This window comes from Protomyctophum parallelum, assembly GCF_964188405.1.
Source record: "Protomyctophum parallelum genome assembly, chromosome: 16".
Taxonomy (NCBI): Eukaryota; Metazoa; Chordata; class Actinopteri; order Myctophiformes; family Myctophidae; genus Protomyctophum; species Protomyctophum parallelum.
Window position 1 is genome coordinate 7,314,608 of NC_139711.1, and position 16,295 is coordinate 7,330,902.

General features: G+C 41.6%; 2 protein-coding genes across 2 annotated transcripts; one reads left to right on the forward strand and one right to left on the reverse strand.

Annotated features, from left to right (window-relative positions):
• The first annotated feature begins 1,422 nt into the window (after positions 1 to 1,422).
• Positions 1,423 to 5,150, forward strand: fosl1a (FOS like 1, AP-1 transcription factor subunit a). Its single transcript, XM_083785181.1, has 4 exons — positions 1,423 to 1,835; positions 2,301 to 2,555; positions 4,010 to 4,117; positions 4,233 to 5,150. The coding sequence occupies exons 1-4, from the start codon at positions 1,698 to 1,700 to the stop codon at positions 4,791 to 4,793; spliced, it is 1,062 nt and encodes a 353-aa protein (XP_083641307.1). The 5' UTR covers positions 1,423 to 1,697; the 3' UTR covers positions 4,794 to 5,150.
• A 1,808-nt stretch (positions 5,151 to 6,958) lies between these two features.
• ccdc85b (coiled-coil domain containing 85B) lies at positions 6,959 to 10,004 on the reverse strand. Its single transcript, XM_083785981.1, has one exon. It carries the CDS (start codon positions 8,866 to 8,868, stop codon positions 8,266 to 8,268), a length of 603 nt encoding a protein of 200 aa, XP_083642107.1. The 5' UTR covers positions 8,869 to 10,004; the 3' UTR covers positions 6,959 to 8,265.
• Between the last annotated feature and the right edge of the window lie 6,291 nt (positions 10,005 to 16,295).

The following is a 16,295-nucleotide window of genomic DNA, read 5'->3' on the forward strand; positions in this document are numbered from 1 at the left end:
ATGATGTGTTTCCTTACTTATTATGGCTGAGGGTTAGGAGGATAGGGTTTACATCTGACACAATGTAGCTGGAAATGTAATAGGTTACACAGTAATGCCTGGTCTCCGCTCAGTCTCACATTTCATTCATGTCATATGACTTTTGAAATAACAACTATAACTCGGATGGAAACAGGGACATTGTGAGGGCTGCATTCCTAAAATATTTCATGTTTCTGGTATTGCTGATAAGAGCAAAGTGGTTTAAACAATGGCAGTGAAATTCAATCTCCTCTGTCCATATATAGGCCTATGGCTTATTTTTTACAAAGAAAAAGAATGTTTATATATAAAACATCACACCTGTGTGAAGTGAGGGGCACTCTTGTCATCTTACATCATCGAGGAGGGAGTTTGGTTTGGTATATGATTAGGTGATGTAATGTAAAACAAACAAACGGTGTCAAAACAAACTGAATTTCTCTTCATTGTCAATGGCGTTTTTAAAACAGTCAAACATTGACCTAAACACAAACATTAAACCTGTATATAGGAGGGGCTAGCGCCCCTCAAAAATAAAGAAATACACAAGTAAGTAAATAAATATAAATAGGCTATATAAACATACACTGTACTACGTACGATTCCTGTAATTCTATATACTGTTTGTATTACTTGGAAATCAATTTGACACCCATATGTCTCTGATCCTCAAGGGAGGAATCAGGAGTAGTGTGACACAGAGGTGCACCAGTCAGCAGCAAGGACGAATCATTTTGTGCCGGGAACTGTGTCCTTTGGGAGTGCAAGATCAGCAGCTGTTGTGACAGATCCAACTCACTATATCTGCCATAAGTTCCCTCATTTATTTCTATATTGATCTGGTGCACAAAGGAATAGTTGAAAAGGATGGTGAAATTATTCAATGGTATTATTTGTCTATAGGCTGACTCATCTCCACAGGCTTGCACCAATTGATGTGGTTTGTTTGTAGTAAAAGTGCCTGCCAAACCTCAACACAATTAGACACAGCCACAAAACGTTGACTTACACTTCAGTATAGCCTACTTTTTGCAACTTTCAGTCACTAACATTCGTGTTATGATTGTTATAATGACTTTCTATTTTCTCTTATATTATTGTCTTAAAATGTCATGATATTATTTTGAGAGCAACAGTCTAGTTTAGTAGACCAACAGGATAACATCATACAAGCAGACTGCCTCTGCCCCGCCGTCCTACTGTCAATTGTGTCAAAGGAATCCCGGGATACTCTCTGGAGGAAACTCTCACCATATATGGTCATATACGTCATCGCACGTGGTAAGTTTCGTGCGAAATAAAAGACAACACTATTTCCCGTAACTGCAGGGGGGCGTGGCAAGCGCTAGTTATATTCCAATAGTTTATAAACTTAAAATCACTCCCAGCTGCCCACTCCAACACACATAACCAAACACCGTAAGGTGAATTGAATGTCACTTGCGAAGGATTTGGAATTATTTTAGAAGACGTTTGGACATTTCTTCTTCCTTATTCCCCTTGAAGAGGCACGGCTTTGGACTCTGCCACATTACAACAGCAAGGTGGGTTTGTCCCACGTTTGAAATTATTAACGAGAATCGAAAGCGGTTTAGACGCTATCCTGAATATTGTAGCTACCGGACACATTCATTGGATACATTTTCTTACACCGGAACATTACTTGAACCATAAAGATGTATCGGAACTTTGGAAACCAAGGGAGAGGCAACCCACCGTACCCCAACAGAGAGACAGGGTCACCGCACACCGGATCATCTAATCCTGCATCCTTACTGTCTACCATCAGCACCCAAACCACACAACAGGAACAGGTAGGTCAACACCGATGTATAGTTACATCAGTATAGCTGTATGTAAATACAATGTAGCTTATTGAGAAAACTTGAAAAACTGTAAAATTGCTTCAAGAAAATTAAGTTTGACCCAACCAATATCTAGTTGTATAAAGGTGATATAATGTCACCTTTCAATATCTAGTTGTGTAAATGTGATGGTGATACAATATTACCTTTATAAAGGTGATATTATTATCGCCTTTTAATATCTAGTTGTGTAAAGGTGATGGTGATATAATATCACCTTCAAAAAGGTGATATAATATTACCTTTATAAAGGTGATATTATTATTGCCTTAAACGCCTTTTAATATCTAGTTGTGTAAAGGTGATATATCACTATGCTTCTATGCATCCCCATTTCTGTACATTTTAGATCTATTGCTTTTTTACCCTCTTCATTTATCCACAATCAACACCAACTTTTTAACTGTTTTACAGAAATTTACCATGGCAGGCAGCAGTCAGTTTGTACCAAGTCTCAACGCCATTACAACCAACCAGGACCTCCAGTGGTTGGTGCAACCATTGGTTCCTCCTCCAGGCCCTTCGCAGTCTCCTCGGCCGCATTACCCAACTCTTCCAGGGGCCCGTCCTCTGATACATGGCCCCTCGCAGGCACACCTCTTCCGGCCAGGCGTCATAAGAGCGGCTTCACATTCAATGGGGTCAACCAGACGCAGGAACGATGAGCATGTAAGGGAATTGTGATAACATGACACATAGTAACATCTTGAGTGTTAATTTAAAGGTATATTCAGTGATTTCACTTAATTCAAATATCACTTATTTTTTTGTTTTGTTGTGATAATCCTCTCTACTATAGAGTGTGCTGACCATATAAGGAGTTCCTCCCTGTCCCCAGTTAACCCCTGGGGGTCAAAAAACCTTAGGTTTCGTTTTTGACTCCTGATTGGACGAAAGTTTGGGTCCCAAGGCAAAAACGAAACCTAAGGTTTTTTGAGTGAAATCACTGAATATACCTTTAACTCTGACAGTGTACAAATGGAAGCATTTGGACTGTAAGTAAGGCTTCCATTGCTTCCATTTGCACACTCTCTCTAAGTTACAAATGGTTTAGGGTCCATTTGTGCACTCTGTGAGATGACCTTTTGAACAGCCATGAGGTGGCATGGGAACTTTACATACAACACAAAATATGAAAAGAGTTAATCATTGGATTGAACCGGGTTGGGTGTGAGCCGGTCGCACTGTGGAGGCACGTACGATCATCTATGTGTCATACTGTGTAATATCCTGTAATGGTCTAACATGGCTGCGCAATTTCCTCTGAATGTGCATGGCCATTCAAATGACCACTCAAAACTTAAAGTGGCAGTCTTACAGTATTGACAAAATGTGACCTTACTAACTTTGGGAGCATGAGAACACAGTGAACTTGTGGACATATGTGCTTGGACTTCCCCTTTGCGAGTACAGAAACATTTTGTATCAGAAAGTATAACAAAACATATAGATAACAGAGCTCACAAAACTGTTCAACTTGAACCTGGTATAAATGACCAATACTGATGCCTTCTAAATTTCAGCTTGTCTCGATTTTCTACGTACCTTAAGGTTTTAGACACCTTTCATAGGCTTTTACAAATGTCACTTGCTTTCACTGAAACTATGGAATTTCTCACTCTCTCTCTCTCTCTCTCTCTCTCTCTCTCGGAGTTGTAATTTCATGGTACAGGAAATGTGTCATGTGACTCATAAGGGCAAGTCACTTTCTATGACTCACACCTGAGTCACAGCTTGGATCCGAGAGTGACTCATCATCCTAGAAGGGCGGGAAACTATGGGCCGAATCAAGCGTTCCGGACACTTTTGTTGAACGTAATGAGAGTCAAGGGGTTACAACAGTACAAAGGCTCATACATTTCTAGATCACTGAGCCGCCATTGCTGTTGAACTGTGATGACTAAGTGCAGTCACATGGGGGTAGTGTTTCACTCGTGACATGTTTAGTCACTTCATGTCTCTCTCTCTCTGCACAGCAGTGGCTTTGAAATGTATAGGATGGCCTGAAGCAAAGACGGTGTCTTGTCGTCACATAATATGGCAATTTTCATGTAACCCTGTTATTTCACTGTGCACATACAGTATTTTTCTTCATCTAAACTCCCATTTCTCCATTCCACCAGTTGAACTCAGAAGAGTTAGAGAGACGCCAAGTGAGGAGAGAACGGAATAAGTTGGCAGCAGCGAAATGCCGCAATCGTCGTCGTGAGCTAACGGATACACTGCAAGCTGTGAGTTAATGTCACAGATGTTGTAATGTTAACCTTGACGGTTGCGTGATATTAAGATTTAGTTGTGAAATAATTCACAATGATCATTGTATTGTTCACATTTTTCCTCGCCCAGGAAACTGACGATTTGGAAGGTGAGAAGTCTCTTCTGCAGAAGGAAATTGCTGAACTGGAGAAGCAGAAGGACAAGTTGCAGCTGATCCTGGAAGCTCACCGGCCCATCTGCAAGATTGAGGAATCCGATTCAGACTCCGACTATAGCTCTGCGCTCCCCTCTCTGCGAGGTGTCAAGATGGAGCCAAAGGATGCCGAGCTACCCGGGCCCTCGAAAAGATCTCAAACAAAGCCAGGGAAGCCCAAACCGAAAATCACTCTCCCTGTCAGACCCGTGACCTCAAGTGCCTCTGCTGCTGTCGGAGCTGAATCCGAAGCCCTCCACACGCCGGTCCTCATGTCTACTCCATCTCTCACTCCATTCACAGCCAGCATGATCTTCACTTACCCATCTGGCTCTCTGGACACCACTGCTTCTCTCCTGCCCATGGCTGCCCCAGCGTCCTCCACCAGCTTGCAGCCTCGGAACCCCCAGCCCTGTGGTATCGCTCATCGGCGTAGCAGCAGCAGCGGGGACCAATCGGATCACTCTTTACATTCCCCTACTATCCTCACACTGTGAGTGACAGCTTACGCCGGGGCTCCGCTGGATGCGTCAGCGTTGCGTCACCGTCAGGGGATGTTCCCTTTTTAATCAATGAAGGGTGGCTCCACTGCCTACGATGCGTTGCGCTGCGTTCGGTGACTGCTTTAAAATTGCCCCGCTTCGTTTTTTGACCCGCGTCGCACACGGTGGAGCCCCGCCGTTATGTTAACATTCAACACTGTCTTTAGTGTCTTAACAAACATCGCCATAATGAAAGTGATGATTGTACTGTTAACATCCATATTGGGTTGACAAACGTCTAGCTAAGTGCACTTCCTACATTTCAGTTTCTTTTATAGAATGTTGATAAAGTATTTATATATGAGATTAATGGCATTAATTTCTATGAAAATAGAATATACATAGTCTATATTTGTCATTTTGTAATGGGTATATTTTATGACAGTGCATGTTAAATATTTCCTAGACCATTACATAAGCTCTTTGGATTCAATTGTGAAAATCCAAACTAATGAAAGGGGAAAACTGTTACTTTGTTACATTATGGTACACATTAACATGCTCAAACAATGTGAACTATAATAGAAGATAGAATACATATAAATAAAACGTTCTCATGTTTGTACTGTATGAATCTTTTAAATATACTAATGTAAGGAATCTACTAAGGCTGGACCATAGAAAGTAGTATAGATAACGGTAATGGAATATTTATTTTAAGAGTTTAATATATTTTTTATATTGTTTCTTTGTCTAATGAATTGGTTTGTGACCTTACCTTTGTCTAAGCTGTACTATTTTCGAGTGAATAAAGGAGATGCAAACATGAAGAGCTGTGTGCAATTAGAGTTTCTGCAAGGCAACCAGCATTTACCAATAAAAAGAGTTTTTGGAATATTGTTCTTAAGATTATTTTATGTTTGCATATAATAATATGTTTAAAGCTTTTAAGGTGAAAGACAACTAAATGAGTTATGCACTGTTTTGACATTGCTGACATTTGTATCATTGAGTTGCTCATGGGATAAATTGACCATCAGGGTCAAAATCTGTGTCAGATCCTGTGTCTCTAGGACTGGTGAAACATGACCATTGACAAGATGGAAATGTCTCAATAGAACAGCACAGGGACAGAATACAACCACCCGAATTGTATAAGTTATATTGTATTACACTATTTGGCAACATTTAATTGTATTAATTGAAAAGGTTACATAGTGCTGCTTTAAATTACTGGAACCGATTTTGGATTAGCTAAATGGTTGTATGACTAAGTGTATGTACAAGTCAAGATTCTAACAGGGTTCTACCACTAAAGTAGCTCTTAGGTGATTAGAATGTGGCAGGTTAAAGGGGCATTCCACTAATTTTCAACATTTTGCTATGTCATTAATATACCTTAGAGCTGTTGTGTGGAAATAAAATTTAAAAAGCCCCCCCATTCTGTGTTTCCTAGAACTGGAGGTCTGACAAAAATCATTAACATGGTGAATCACATCTTGATGATGTAATCAAGATGTACATCAATAGAAAATAAGCATTGACTGTATTGGGCAATGAACAGAATAATGTATGGAGAAGGTTTAGTAACTAGGTCACAACCCTCTGGTCCCTCATGTCTGAACAGTGTTCTCTGTTGTCTCCAGCTATCCAAAACTAATCGCTCCATACGAAAGCTCTACTTTATAGTACGTAGGACTTCATCATAAAACTTAGGTCAGATAGGGAGGAAGAGGAGAGACATCATGTCTCTCTTCTCTCTCTCTCCTCAGCAGTGAGACGAGAGAATGTCTGCTTCAGTCAAAGGACTTCTGTGTGTCACTAAGTGGGTAAAAGCATTACTGTCCACTCCAGATGCCTGTGCTTTCCAAACAGGAATCCAAAAATAAAACTGAACACCCATTAAGTCAGCCTGTCTGACAGAAAGAGAAGCATCAATCAACTGCACAATGTTAGGAGTTAGGACACACAGGTCGAAGTAAACAAGGAGAGAAATCAGTCTTTCAATGGGTGTCAAGTACATGCAACAATGTATACACAAAGTCAGACACAAGGTCCTTCCTTTGTGTGACGTCTACCGCATTTTATGCTTTTGATGCGGTGGACTTTCTTGATTTTCATTTTTCACCTGAGAGGCTTAATAAACTATAAAAAGAAATGTCAGAAGACAGGAAAAGTGTCACAGCCACTGTATTTAAAGCTCTTCAATGCAGCAGAGCCACCAAAAACAGCCAACATCAAAGCAATTCTTACCCAATCCATGTGCATTATCTATACGACTCAAACTGAAATTCACATTTGATAATAATGTAAGCTAATACTGATAAATCAAGGTAAAATGTAAAAGAGAATATCTGTAATGTTACAGAATTAACACAAGGCATGAGTTATATCGGAGTGCTGACGATTACCAAATTAAACTAATTGTGTATTAGCTGTGACATGCTAATTGTGACTTCAACAACAATGTAATGACAAAAAAGGAAACAAGTGACTTCAACCGCTTGCCTTCCAGGTCTACATACAGTATAAACCATTATAATGTAAAGACCTTCCAGTTTGATACAAAGAGTTTCCAGTTTGATACAAAAGTGTCTGGTATAGAACTAGACATGTGCAGACCGTCTCTGAGTGAGGACCACCGGTATCAAAGACCTAAACTAAATAGAATGGCTCTTTGTCATAAACACCAACCATTGCCATAAACCTGAGTGGCCTCAGAGTGAGATCTGCCAACATGCCTTCACAGACTGTGATAATCATCATGCACGCCTGGCACTCCAATCCTGACCTGAGGAAGAGAATGCATAATCTATTATACATAGTTACCGGGTTGCTAACAAAAGCAATATCAAAGTGTTTTTTCTTTTTCTTTTCAGCTATTTCAGTGCTATTTGAATTCAGTAGACTAATATGGCTCAAAACTGGATTGAAGTGAATCTTAGGATCCACATTTTAAAGAATCATGTTAGCTTTGTCCAGTGCAATATAACACGTCTACTCCCTGTAGGCTGTAGTCCAGTGCATGAGATGAAATTATATGCGACCTACTTTTTTGCTCCAATTTCATTCTTTTTTTTTCAATAGGGTATACTGAAAATAACACATCATTTTCTCAAACAGGATTTTGTTAGAAAAACAACAAAAAAATAAAGAAACAATGCAAAATGTAGATAGTGTCACCAGGCAATTTGCCTTTTAAATGTCTCTGTGGCCTACAGTCCCTGATAAAAGTCAATAGTAAATAGTCAAGAATCTTTGTGAAGTCAAGGGATTATTCCATTTCCTTGGACTTACAGACAGTGGCAGACAATTCTTCCAGCATTAAAGACCAATATGCTTTTGTACCAGCTTATCCAGATTTATATTTGCAGCCTATAAGACATATTCCTCCATGTCACCACTCCCCCAAATCTTTATCTTCAATTTAATCAAATCACTAGCCTACACAGTAGCCCTGGTTTAGGACCAAAACGTGGCCGTGTCATCAGTCATCAGGAGAGCACACCAGGTGGAGTTGGTCCGGACTCCCAACACTGCCGGTGCTGGAGCTTCCATCACCCAGATCCCGGGCCACCATACATGGCATGTTGAGCTCAGTCGATCCGCCGGGGCTGGAGTCGCTTCTACTGACACACTCCTCCTCAAGGACCAAGCACAGTTCCTTCAGGTCCAAGTTCTCCTTCACCAGTCCGTCCTGCATTCGTTCCAGGTCGGCCAGTTTCTTCAAATAACCCCCCAGGTCTTCACGCATCACTTTGGCTGCGTGGTGCCCAAACAACTGCCATTCCCTGGCGAGCTTCTTCACTTTGAGCCTGTCGTCGTCTAGAAAACAGCACAGGTCACGCAACTCTGTGTTCTCTTCTTGCAAACGTTGATTGATGACCTTCAGTTCGCGGATTTCAAGGAGGTGTCCTTGCAGCTGTTTATTTACCTCTTTTATCAGACGCCCTCGCTGGATGAGTGCCGAGATCTTATCCGACTCCTCTTTACGCAGTCGAGCCACCAGCTCCTCCTTGGAGCAAGCCAGTAGGTCGTCGTCAGACATCTTTGACAGTTCTCGGTTAAAGATCTCACTGTCGCTCCCCATTTTCTATCAAAACTAGGCAGGTGATGATAAACCTGAGACGGCTCCACTGTGAGCTGTAAACAACTTAGAAGGCTGGACGCGTAACGCTGGATGCTAAAAACGAAAGCGCCATATCTTCATCCAGTTTACTGATTTGTATGGAATCATTTGGGTTACAGTAGCTGCTACTTGAGGCAAAATCAAAGCATGTGAGCAAGCCCTTAATTGATTTTCCCCCTTCTGGGCAAAATACAAGACCCAGTTTAAGCTATTGCGCACGGTGTCTTCTCTCTCTCTGAATATTCTTAGGTACCCCTATACAACACGCAGTAAAACAGTTTGTCAATCTAGCATCCTCTCTTAACAGCAGGCTGTGCGTTACGCAGAAAAAAAATAATGTCCTTATTCCCCCCACCCCCGCCCCCCCCCTCTGTCAGTCTCTTATCAGGATGCTAGTCGTCCACAGCGTGTTATTTATAGGCTACAGACCAGGCCTGTATCATAGGGCCTCTAGCAGTACTACAGTGTACAGATGTTATGGTATTATGTCGCTGGCATCATGTCGTCTCATCGTAAATGGGACGTGCTAAGAAAAGGAGCCTCGCTCGGTCCGCTTCGGTTCAATTGATTTCCAAAGAATGCGTCCTTGCGGCAAAATGGCTTGATTTCAACGAGTCATTCTTTTAAAAAATATAATAGAAATATCCCATCTTGCCCGGCCGTTATCTGGTCAAAATATGTGCAGCGTGCGTGCTCTGTTCATCCCCATAATGTCCGCCTCGGCTCTCCCACTTTCACGTCCTCGCAATAATTCATCCAGTGACGGTTGGTTGCTAGTCCGGGACTCCGGTCCTGTGGTCGACGATAACCTGGTTCTAAAACAAATGTCAGCGGGTTCAAAACGGAGTCGATCCAGGCTTTTGTGACCGCTGACTGGACCACCACCACCAGTTCCCCCTGTGTTAAGAGGGGGGGTGGATACATAAAAAAATAAAAAAATAAAAAGCTCGATAGGATAGGATGTGTTCATGCACCGTAGGTCTGTAGACTGCCACCCTTGGATTCCAGAGCAAAAATAATAACTTGAGTTAAAAAACAAAAACTAAATTTACATCGAACACGCGCTTGGAAATCTCTGAGAAAACAAGCAACGGTGTTCTTCGAATGGAAAGGATGGGAAAATGCCTGATGTGTGGTGTGGCACTTCCTTCCCTGTTCCCTCTGCTGGCCGTGTTCTGTAAACTGTATCCAGTGGGATGACTTCACATCCTCAGAAAACCCAAGGCATGTGACCACAGTCTTTGTAGTTATTATGTTAGCATCTTCAACAGTTTGGTTGTACAGTGTCAGTAACTTATGGCTTTGGAATAATTAAATTAATGGAATAATAAAATAAAATAATTAAATTCATTTAATTAATTAAACTGAATTAAATATGCTGTTTATGCTATTATTATTATTTAACAAGCATGGCCTGATATATTTTGTAAGAATTAATATTATTATATTATTATCGTTTAAAAAAATATATATACATTTTATGTTAGCCAAATACTAAAATGTACACACACACACACACATACACACACACACACACACACACCCCTACATTCCCAGGGCATGTGACGACAATGTTGTGTTGTGTGTGTGTGTGTGTGTGTGTGTGTGTGTGTGTGCAGACGTTTGCGTGCGTGTTTTTCTGCAGTCACATATATATATATATATATATATATTACTCGTGGTCATTGCCAGTGATTCTATTTCAAAGTTCACTGACGGAAAGTGTGACTGTGGTGTTTTCCATGCAGTGTGTTAAGTCGAGGCATTGAGCTACATCCTTCCGCCCTCTGTCCCGACCATGGTCCCGACTCTATTGTTTCAGAAAGCACTGAACAATGTAGGGTGTTAACAGAACAGGGTGCTGTGAGGCTACATAGTGTGCACTGTGCACTGAGAGGTCCAACAAAAAGACAGTTGACTGAGTCGTTTTTCCCCTTTTGTTGGCTTTGAAGGACACATGCAGATACAGAGAAAGAGGAGGGGTGAGCATGGGGATTTGGAGGGATTTATTCAGCTTAATCTGTGTACACACATGCACGCACACACAAAATACGCACCCACACGCACGCACGCACGCACGCACGCACACACACACACACACACACACACACACACACACACACACACACACACACACACACACACACACACACACACACACACACACACACACACACACACACACACACACACACACACACACACACACACACACACACACACACAAATTAAACATCCAGAGTGGGCAGGCAGCATTAATCAACTGCAATACGGGCCTTCATAATCTATGAATAATATAGGCTATAAATACATACATACAGTAGGATATAATAACATGGTTAGGCTAGATATCTATTAATACAGTACGCTGTGTTTATTAGATCTTCATGCAAGTAATTATCATAGAAACCTTCTGAATGGCTTCTGAAGTGCTTGCAAGAGAAAAAAGATCACATTCAAATACCAAAGAAATATAGAGCATTGAAGCTGAAAAAGACAATAGAATAAATGCTGCCATAAAGCACATCACATTGAGTGAACAACTGGAGGGAAATAACCTGATGTCAACAGGGACTCAGGGAGGTTGACAGTCTAGGGAGCTTCGAATGGCATAAATTAAGAGATGGGCAATTGTGAAGAATGTGTTGGTTGAATGAATGTCGTTATCAGTTATGTTTGGCAAGCAACACTGTCATACTATGGAGTATAATGACGGTGGTTTTATTTATTACCTGCCGCTCACGATTGGGCCTGTTCGTCTGGACACAGTTTCTCCTGGATCTGGGAGGTGAGGTGAACCTGCAAGATAATGTAAAGAATAAAGATTGATTAATTGATTGAATTAATGATTGATTTATTTATTTATTGACGAGTAGACTGACATATGTTTACTCTATTTTGGGGATAATATGGAAATATGGTAAAAGTTAATTTTCTTCCAATGTACTGTAAAAAGACGGCTGTGTTAAAACCATTGTTAAGGTTTCACTGTCAGTGGACCAACACCAGCAGATAACATGGCCTAAACATGTCCTAAATTCGGCCATAGCCACACATTTGTGATGGCTATGGCCGTTTTTAGGCCAAGGAGTGTTTTTCGTGCAAAACGAATGCTTGGAATGGATTCAGAATCATGAAAACTCCCTAGTTTCACATGTCACATGCTACTTAAACTAAGCATGGTGAAATGTGGACATTTCCAAAAAAAAAGAATCCCACGATTTTGTAACCCATTTTTTCAATTATCTAATGTAATCCTGGTCGCTACACTTCCTCTGCCAAACTGAGGGGGCAGCGGACTGATCTTCCTTCTATGCATGAGGAGTCCAAGCTGCTTCTTTTCACCTGACAGAGGAGAGTTTCCCCGGCCAGACGTAGTGTGTGGAAGGAACACATTATTCCGACCAGTTCCTTTCCCCTCCATCAGGCACACCGGCTGGCCAGGGGGAGGTAGTTTAGAGACCAGGATTACTGCATGTTTTTGTGAGGGTACCTACCCTAGGGGACACGGGGAGAACATGAAACATAAAAACGAATAGTCTGCAACAGCTTTATAGCCTCGCTCTTGGATGGTATGTAGTAATTAATTACTGTGGTCATAAAAGCTTCCTCTAGGCTAGGGTCAAAGGTGCAGGCTATCTCTAATACAGACACATCCCTGGGCCCTGGGGGCCAACTACACAACATCTGGTGTATTGGCTGTCAAAGATGTAAAGATGTCTGGGTTATCACAGAGATGAAACATGGATGGAATGACACAGGAATTGTTTGTACATGCTCACTGAGGATGCAAGATATTTTGTCTATTTATGTCTTTGCTATGAGTTCAACTATATAATGGCGTGCTACTGTATGTACATCCCTTTGTATGCATAACAGCCATTCAAGATGTGTGACAGTGTAGTGATCTGTTCTATGATGCAAGCAATGAGGGACCTGAGTAGTGGGTGAACCACACACGTGTCGCACGCACAGTCGCACGCACACTCACACACTCACACAGACACACACACCTCCATTGCCCCATACCTCCTTTGCCCCATGACTTCATAATTATTCATAAACAACACAAAACATTGTCATTGCATGCCCCAGACAGTGAGTGGTGAGCATTTTGTACTAGACAATCAGCCGTGTGGGAGTGCATGCCTGGCTGTTTGTGCAGCATGCTGTTGCCTTGGCAGAATTTTAGCAGCCATTGTAAATAATCGGCACATGGGGGGGGGGGGGGGGGGGGGTGGAATAGGATATTGAGAAGTAGATCTATACATTATCATTGGTGGCATTAACTGTGGCATTGAGGTCATAATTTCCTCAGGGATTTGGCACTACAATCTCTCCTTCAAGGAATACATAGGTGTTTGAGCAGCAGTGCTGTGTGTGTTTCTATCATGAGATGTGACAAGTGCACAAGATTTTGTGCACATGCAAAAATGTATTATTAAATAACACAAAACATGGGTGGGTGGTTATTATGCCTGCATGGGTGTGAAAGGCTTTGAAGGAGTTTGAATTTTGAAAGCGCCATGGGTTCGATGGCTGGTTTACATGAATGTTGTGGTGGAAATTGGCGGAAGTAGAGTGATGACAAACATAGACATTTCTGGAAAGAGAAACATTTTGATTTATTGAATTAACGTTCACCTTTGACTCAGTTCCATGAGTTATAGTGACTAGAGAGAACCGGGTGACAGACAGTACCCTCCTATAGGAGACTTGTGACATCAACAGATTTCACATATGTCTCAGATGTAACCCTAATTGGCAAAGGTAGTCCAGAAATCTGGTCAAGAGGAGGTGCCATGCTGAATGTAATTATGTGCGACATGTCTGCAGCAAACAAAACAAAACAAAATGGCAACACTTGGCCCACATGTAGCTCATGAGACTATAATGACAGACTCCTGACCAGGCCTTTAAAACTACTAACTGTAGCATTATAAGCTCAAACTCAAACTGTCCTAATTCACAACCAAAACACTACCACATCCCTCTATTTTATAGAGGGAGGCTATAGAGTCTAGCCTATCCATAAATTAACTAAACTCCCCCCCTTCAGGTGGTATTTGTGGTGGTCTGCATTGAAGCCCAACAGCCCAGTAAAACAACCATAAAATGGCTACCAACTTGCAGCTTTGGATATACATATACAGTACCCCTAAGACAACTTCTAAAGCCACGTATACACCACTAGTATTGACCTGTTTCCAGTGTCCCATAAGCCTTTGCGTTTTTTAGTTTTTAGTTTTTTTAAAAGATCTTTTTTAGGCTTTTCTCTCTTTATTGATAGTATCAAGTGAAGATGGACAGGAAAGAGGGAGAGAGAAGGGGAGAGACATCATCAGCAAAGGTCGTCATGAACAGGACTTGAACACGCAAAAGCCTATGGCCCAATCCCAATTGCCTCCCTCAAGCCCTGAGTCCTGAACCCTCATTGACTTTAGTGACGTCAGCTGTAAGTGCTTGAGGGTGAGAGGCTGCAAGGGCTCGAAATTGTTGTGAAAGGAATGGGACAGCTTGAAGATGAGTCCGCCATTCATGACACTTTGCATCACTTTATAAAAACTGTCCTTATTCAAAGCCAGTGCCTACATGCATGGCCTATTTATACATGTCTATCATGTCTATTTTAGTATTTAAGCTGATCATTTTATTATTAGTTTTATAAATACACTTTCCTGTGTGATAGGGGTTGTAATTTTCATATATAATAATATTCATTATAAATTGCATTTCCATATCATTTCTCATCATGTTTCCCTTATTATTATTATTATTGTTATTAAATATATAGCCTATCCTTCCATTCCGTCTCCCCTGGTTACGCTATGAACTGTGGGTAACTTCTTTGCCAAAGTCAGCCAAAGTCAGCATCGATGCTGACAAGCACACATGAAAATAGCAGATATAAAAAACACAACCAACAACTACCAATATTTACAAGCAACTTTAAAAAGCCAAAGGTTGCATTTTTTATCCCACGATTTTGTAACACATTTTTCACCCCTGTGTCAATTATCTAATGTGATCCTGGGCTCTACACACCCTCCGCCAACCTAGTCCCCATATATGAGGGACATGGGGAGAGCCTTCATGCCCGAGTGTCCAAGTTGCTCCTTTACACCTGACAGGGGAGAGTTTCCCTGGTTGGACGTAGCGCGTGGAAGGAACACGTTATACCAACCAGTTCCTTTCCCCTCCATCAGGCGACAACGGCTGGCCAAGGTGAGGCAGTTTAGAGACCAGGATTACTGCATGTTTTTTGTGAGGGTACCTACCCTAGGGGCTACGAGGAGAACATGCAAAGGTTGCTTTTAAGCAGACATGGCAACTCTGGCTGAAGGAAGTTAAGCACACACACAGACAGCCTGGGCACACTTGAACTTCCATGCGCAGCCAAAGGAAGCTGTCTTTTGCGTAATTTCCGGGTTTTTAGACAGCTGGTGGATGGAAATGAAGCTCCACCAGCACCCACGCGACAGAATGCCGCAAGCTTTTCCGGGAATCTGGCCGTCATGGCATTCAGCTTCTTTTCCATCCACCAGCTGTCTAAAAACCCGGAAATTACGCAAAAGACAGCTTCTTTTGTCCGCGCATGGAATCTTAGGTGTGCCCAGACCCAAAGAGCTCCAGTACATTCCCGCCGAAACAGGTGGATACTGGATAGTATACCTTCCCAAACAAATTCCAAAGGGAACCCGCTCTTATAACGGCCTTCCACACAAAGCAAGTTAACAATATGTATTTTATATTATAGTGCAAAATGAAAACAAGTTGACTCTGTATATTATATGATGTGGTGGTGTGGACTGTGCCATCCACTTGAGTTAGAAAGATTTTTAAAACAATATATGTAAAGTGAAGTTATCATGCTTGGTGTATGTGGACAGCACAGGGGCAGAACAATGACAATGCAATTTACTACAGACGTGACAAGACCAACAGAAGTCAGAAGTGCTACAACATTTACTGTAACTGTAAAAGTTTGAGGACACACGCACGTGCGTGTGTGTGTATTTCCTTGGAAAATGATGTTTTATGTTGTTTTACTTTTTTTTTTTTTTTTTTTTTTTTTTAAGATATTTTTTTGAAGTGACAGACAGTAGGCTGACAGGAAACGGGAGAGAGATGGGGGATGACATGCAGTAAAGGCCGTGTCGGGTCCGGGAGTCGAACCCGCGGCACACTGCGACTGGATTACCAGTCCGGTGCCCAGACCGTTACGCTACGGCCTGGGCCTGTTTTACTTTTTGAATGAGAAAAAAAACAGATAGACCTAAATGTCTTCCATAAAATCTCTAAGAAGAGAATACCAGCACTCACAGAAATGTCCTTTAGTATAAGGCACTTTATTCTTTTATAATTTGCATAGTATGCTGCAGAGCAAA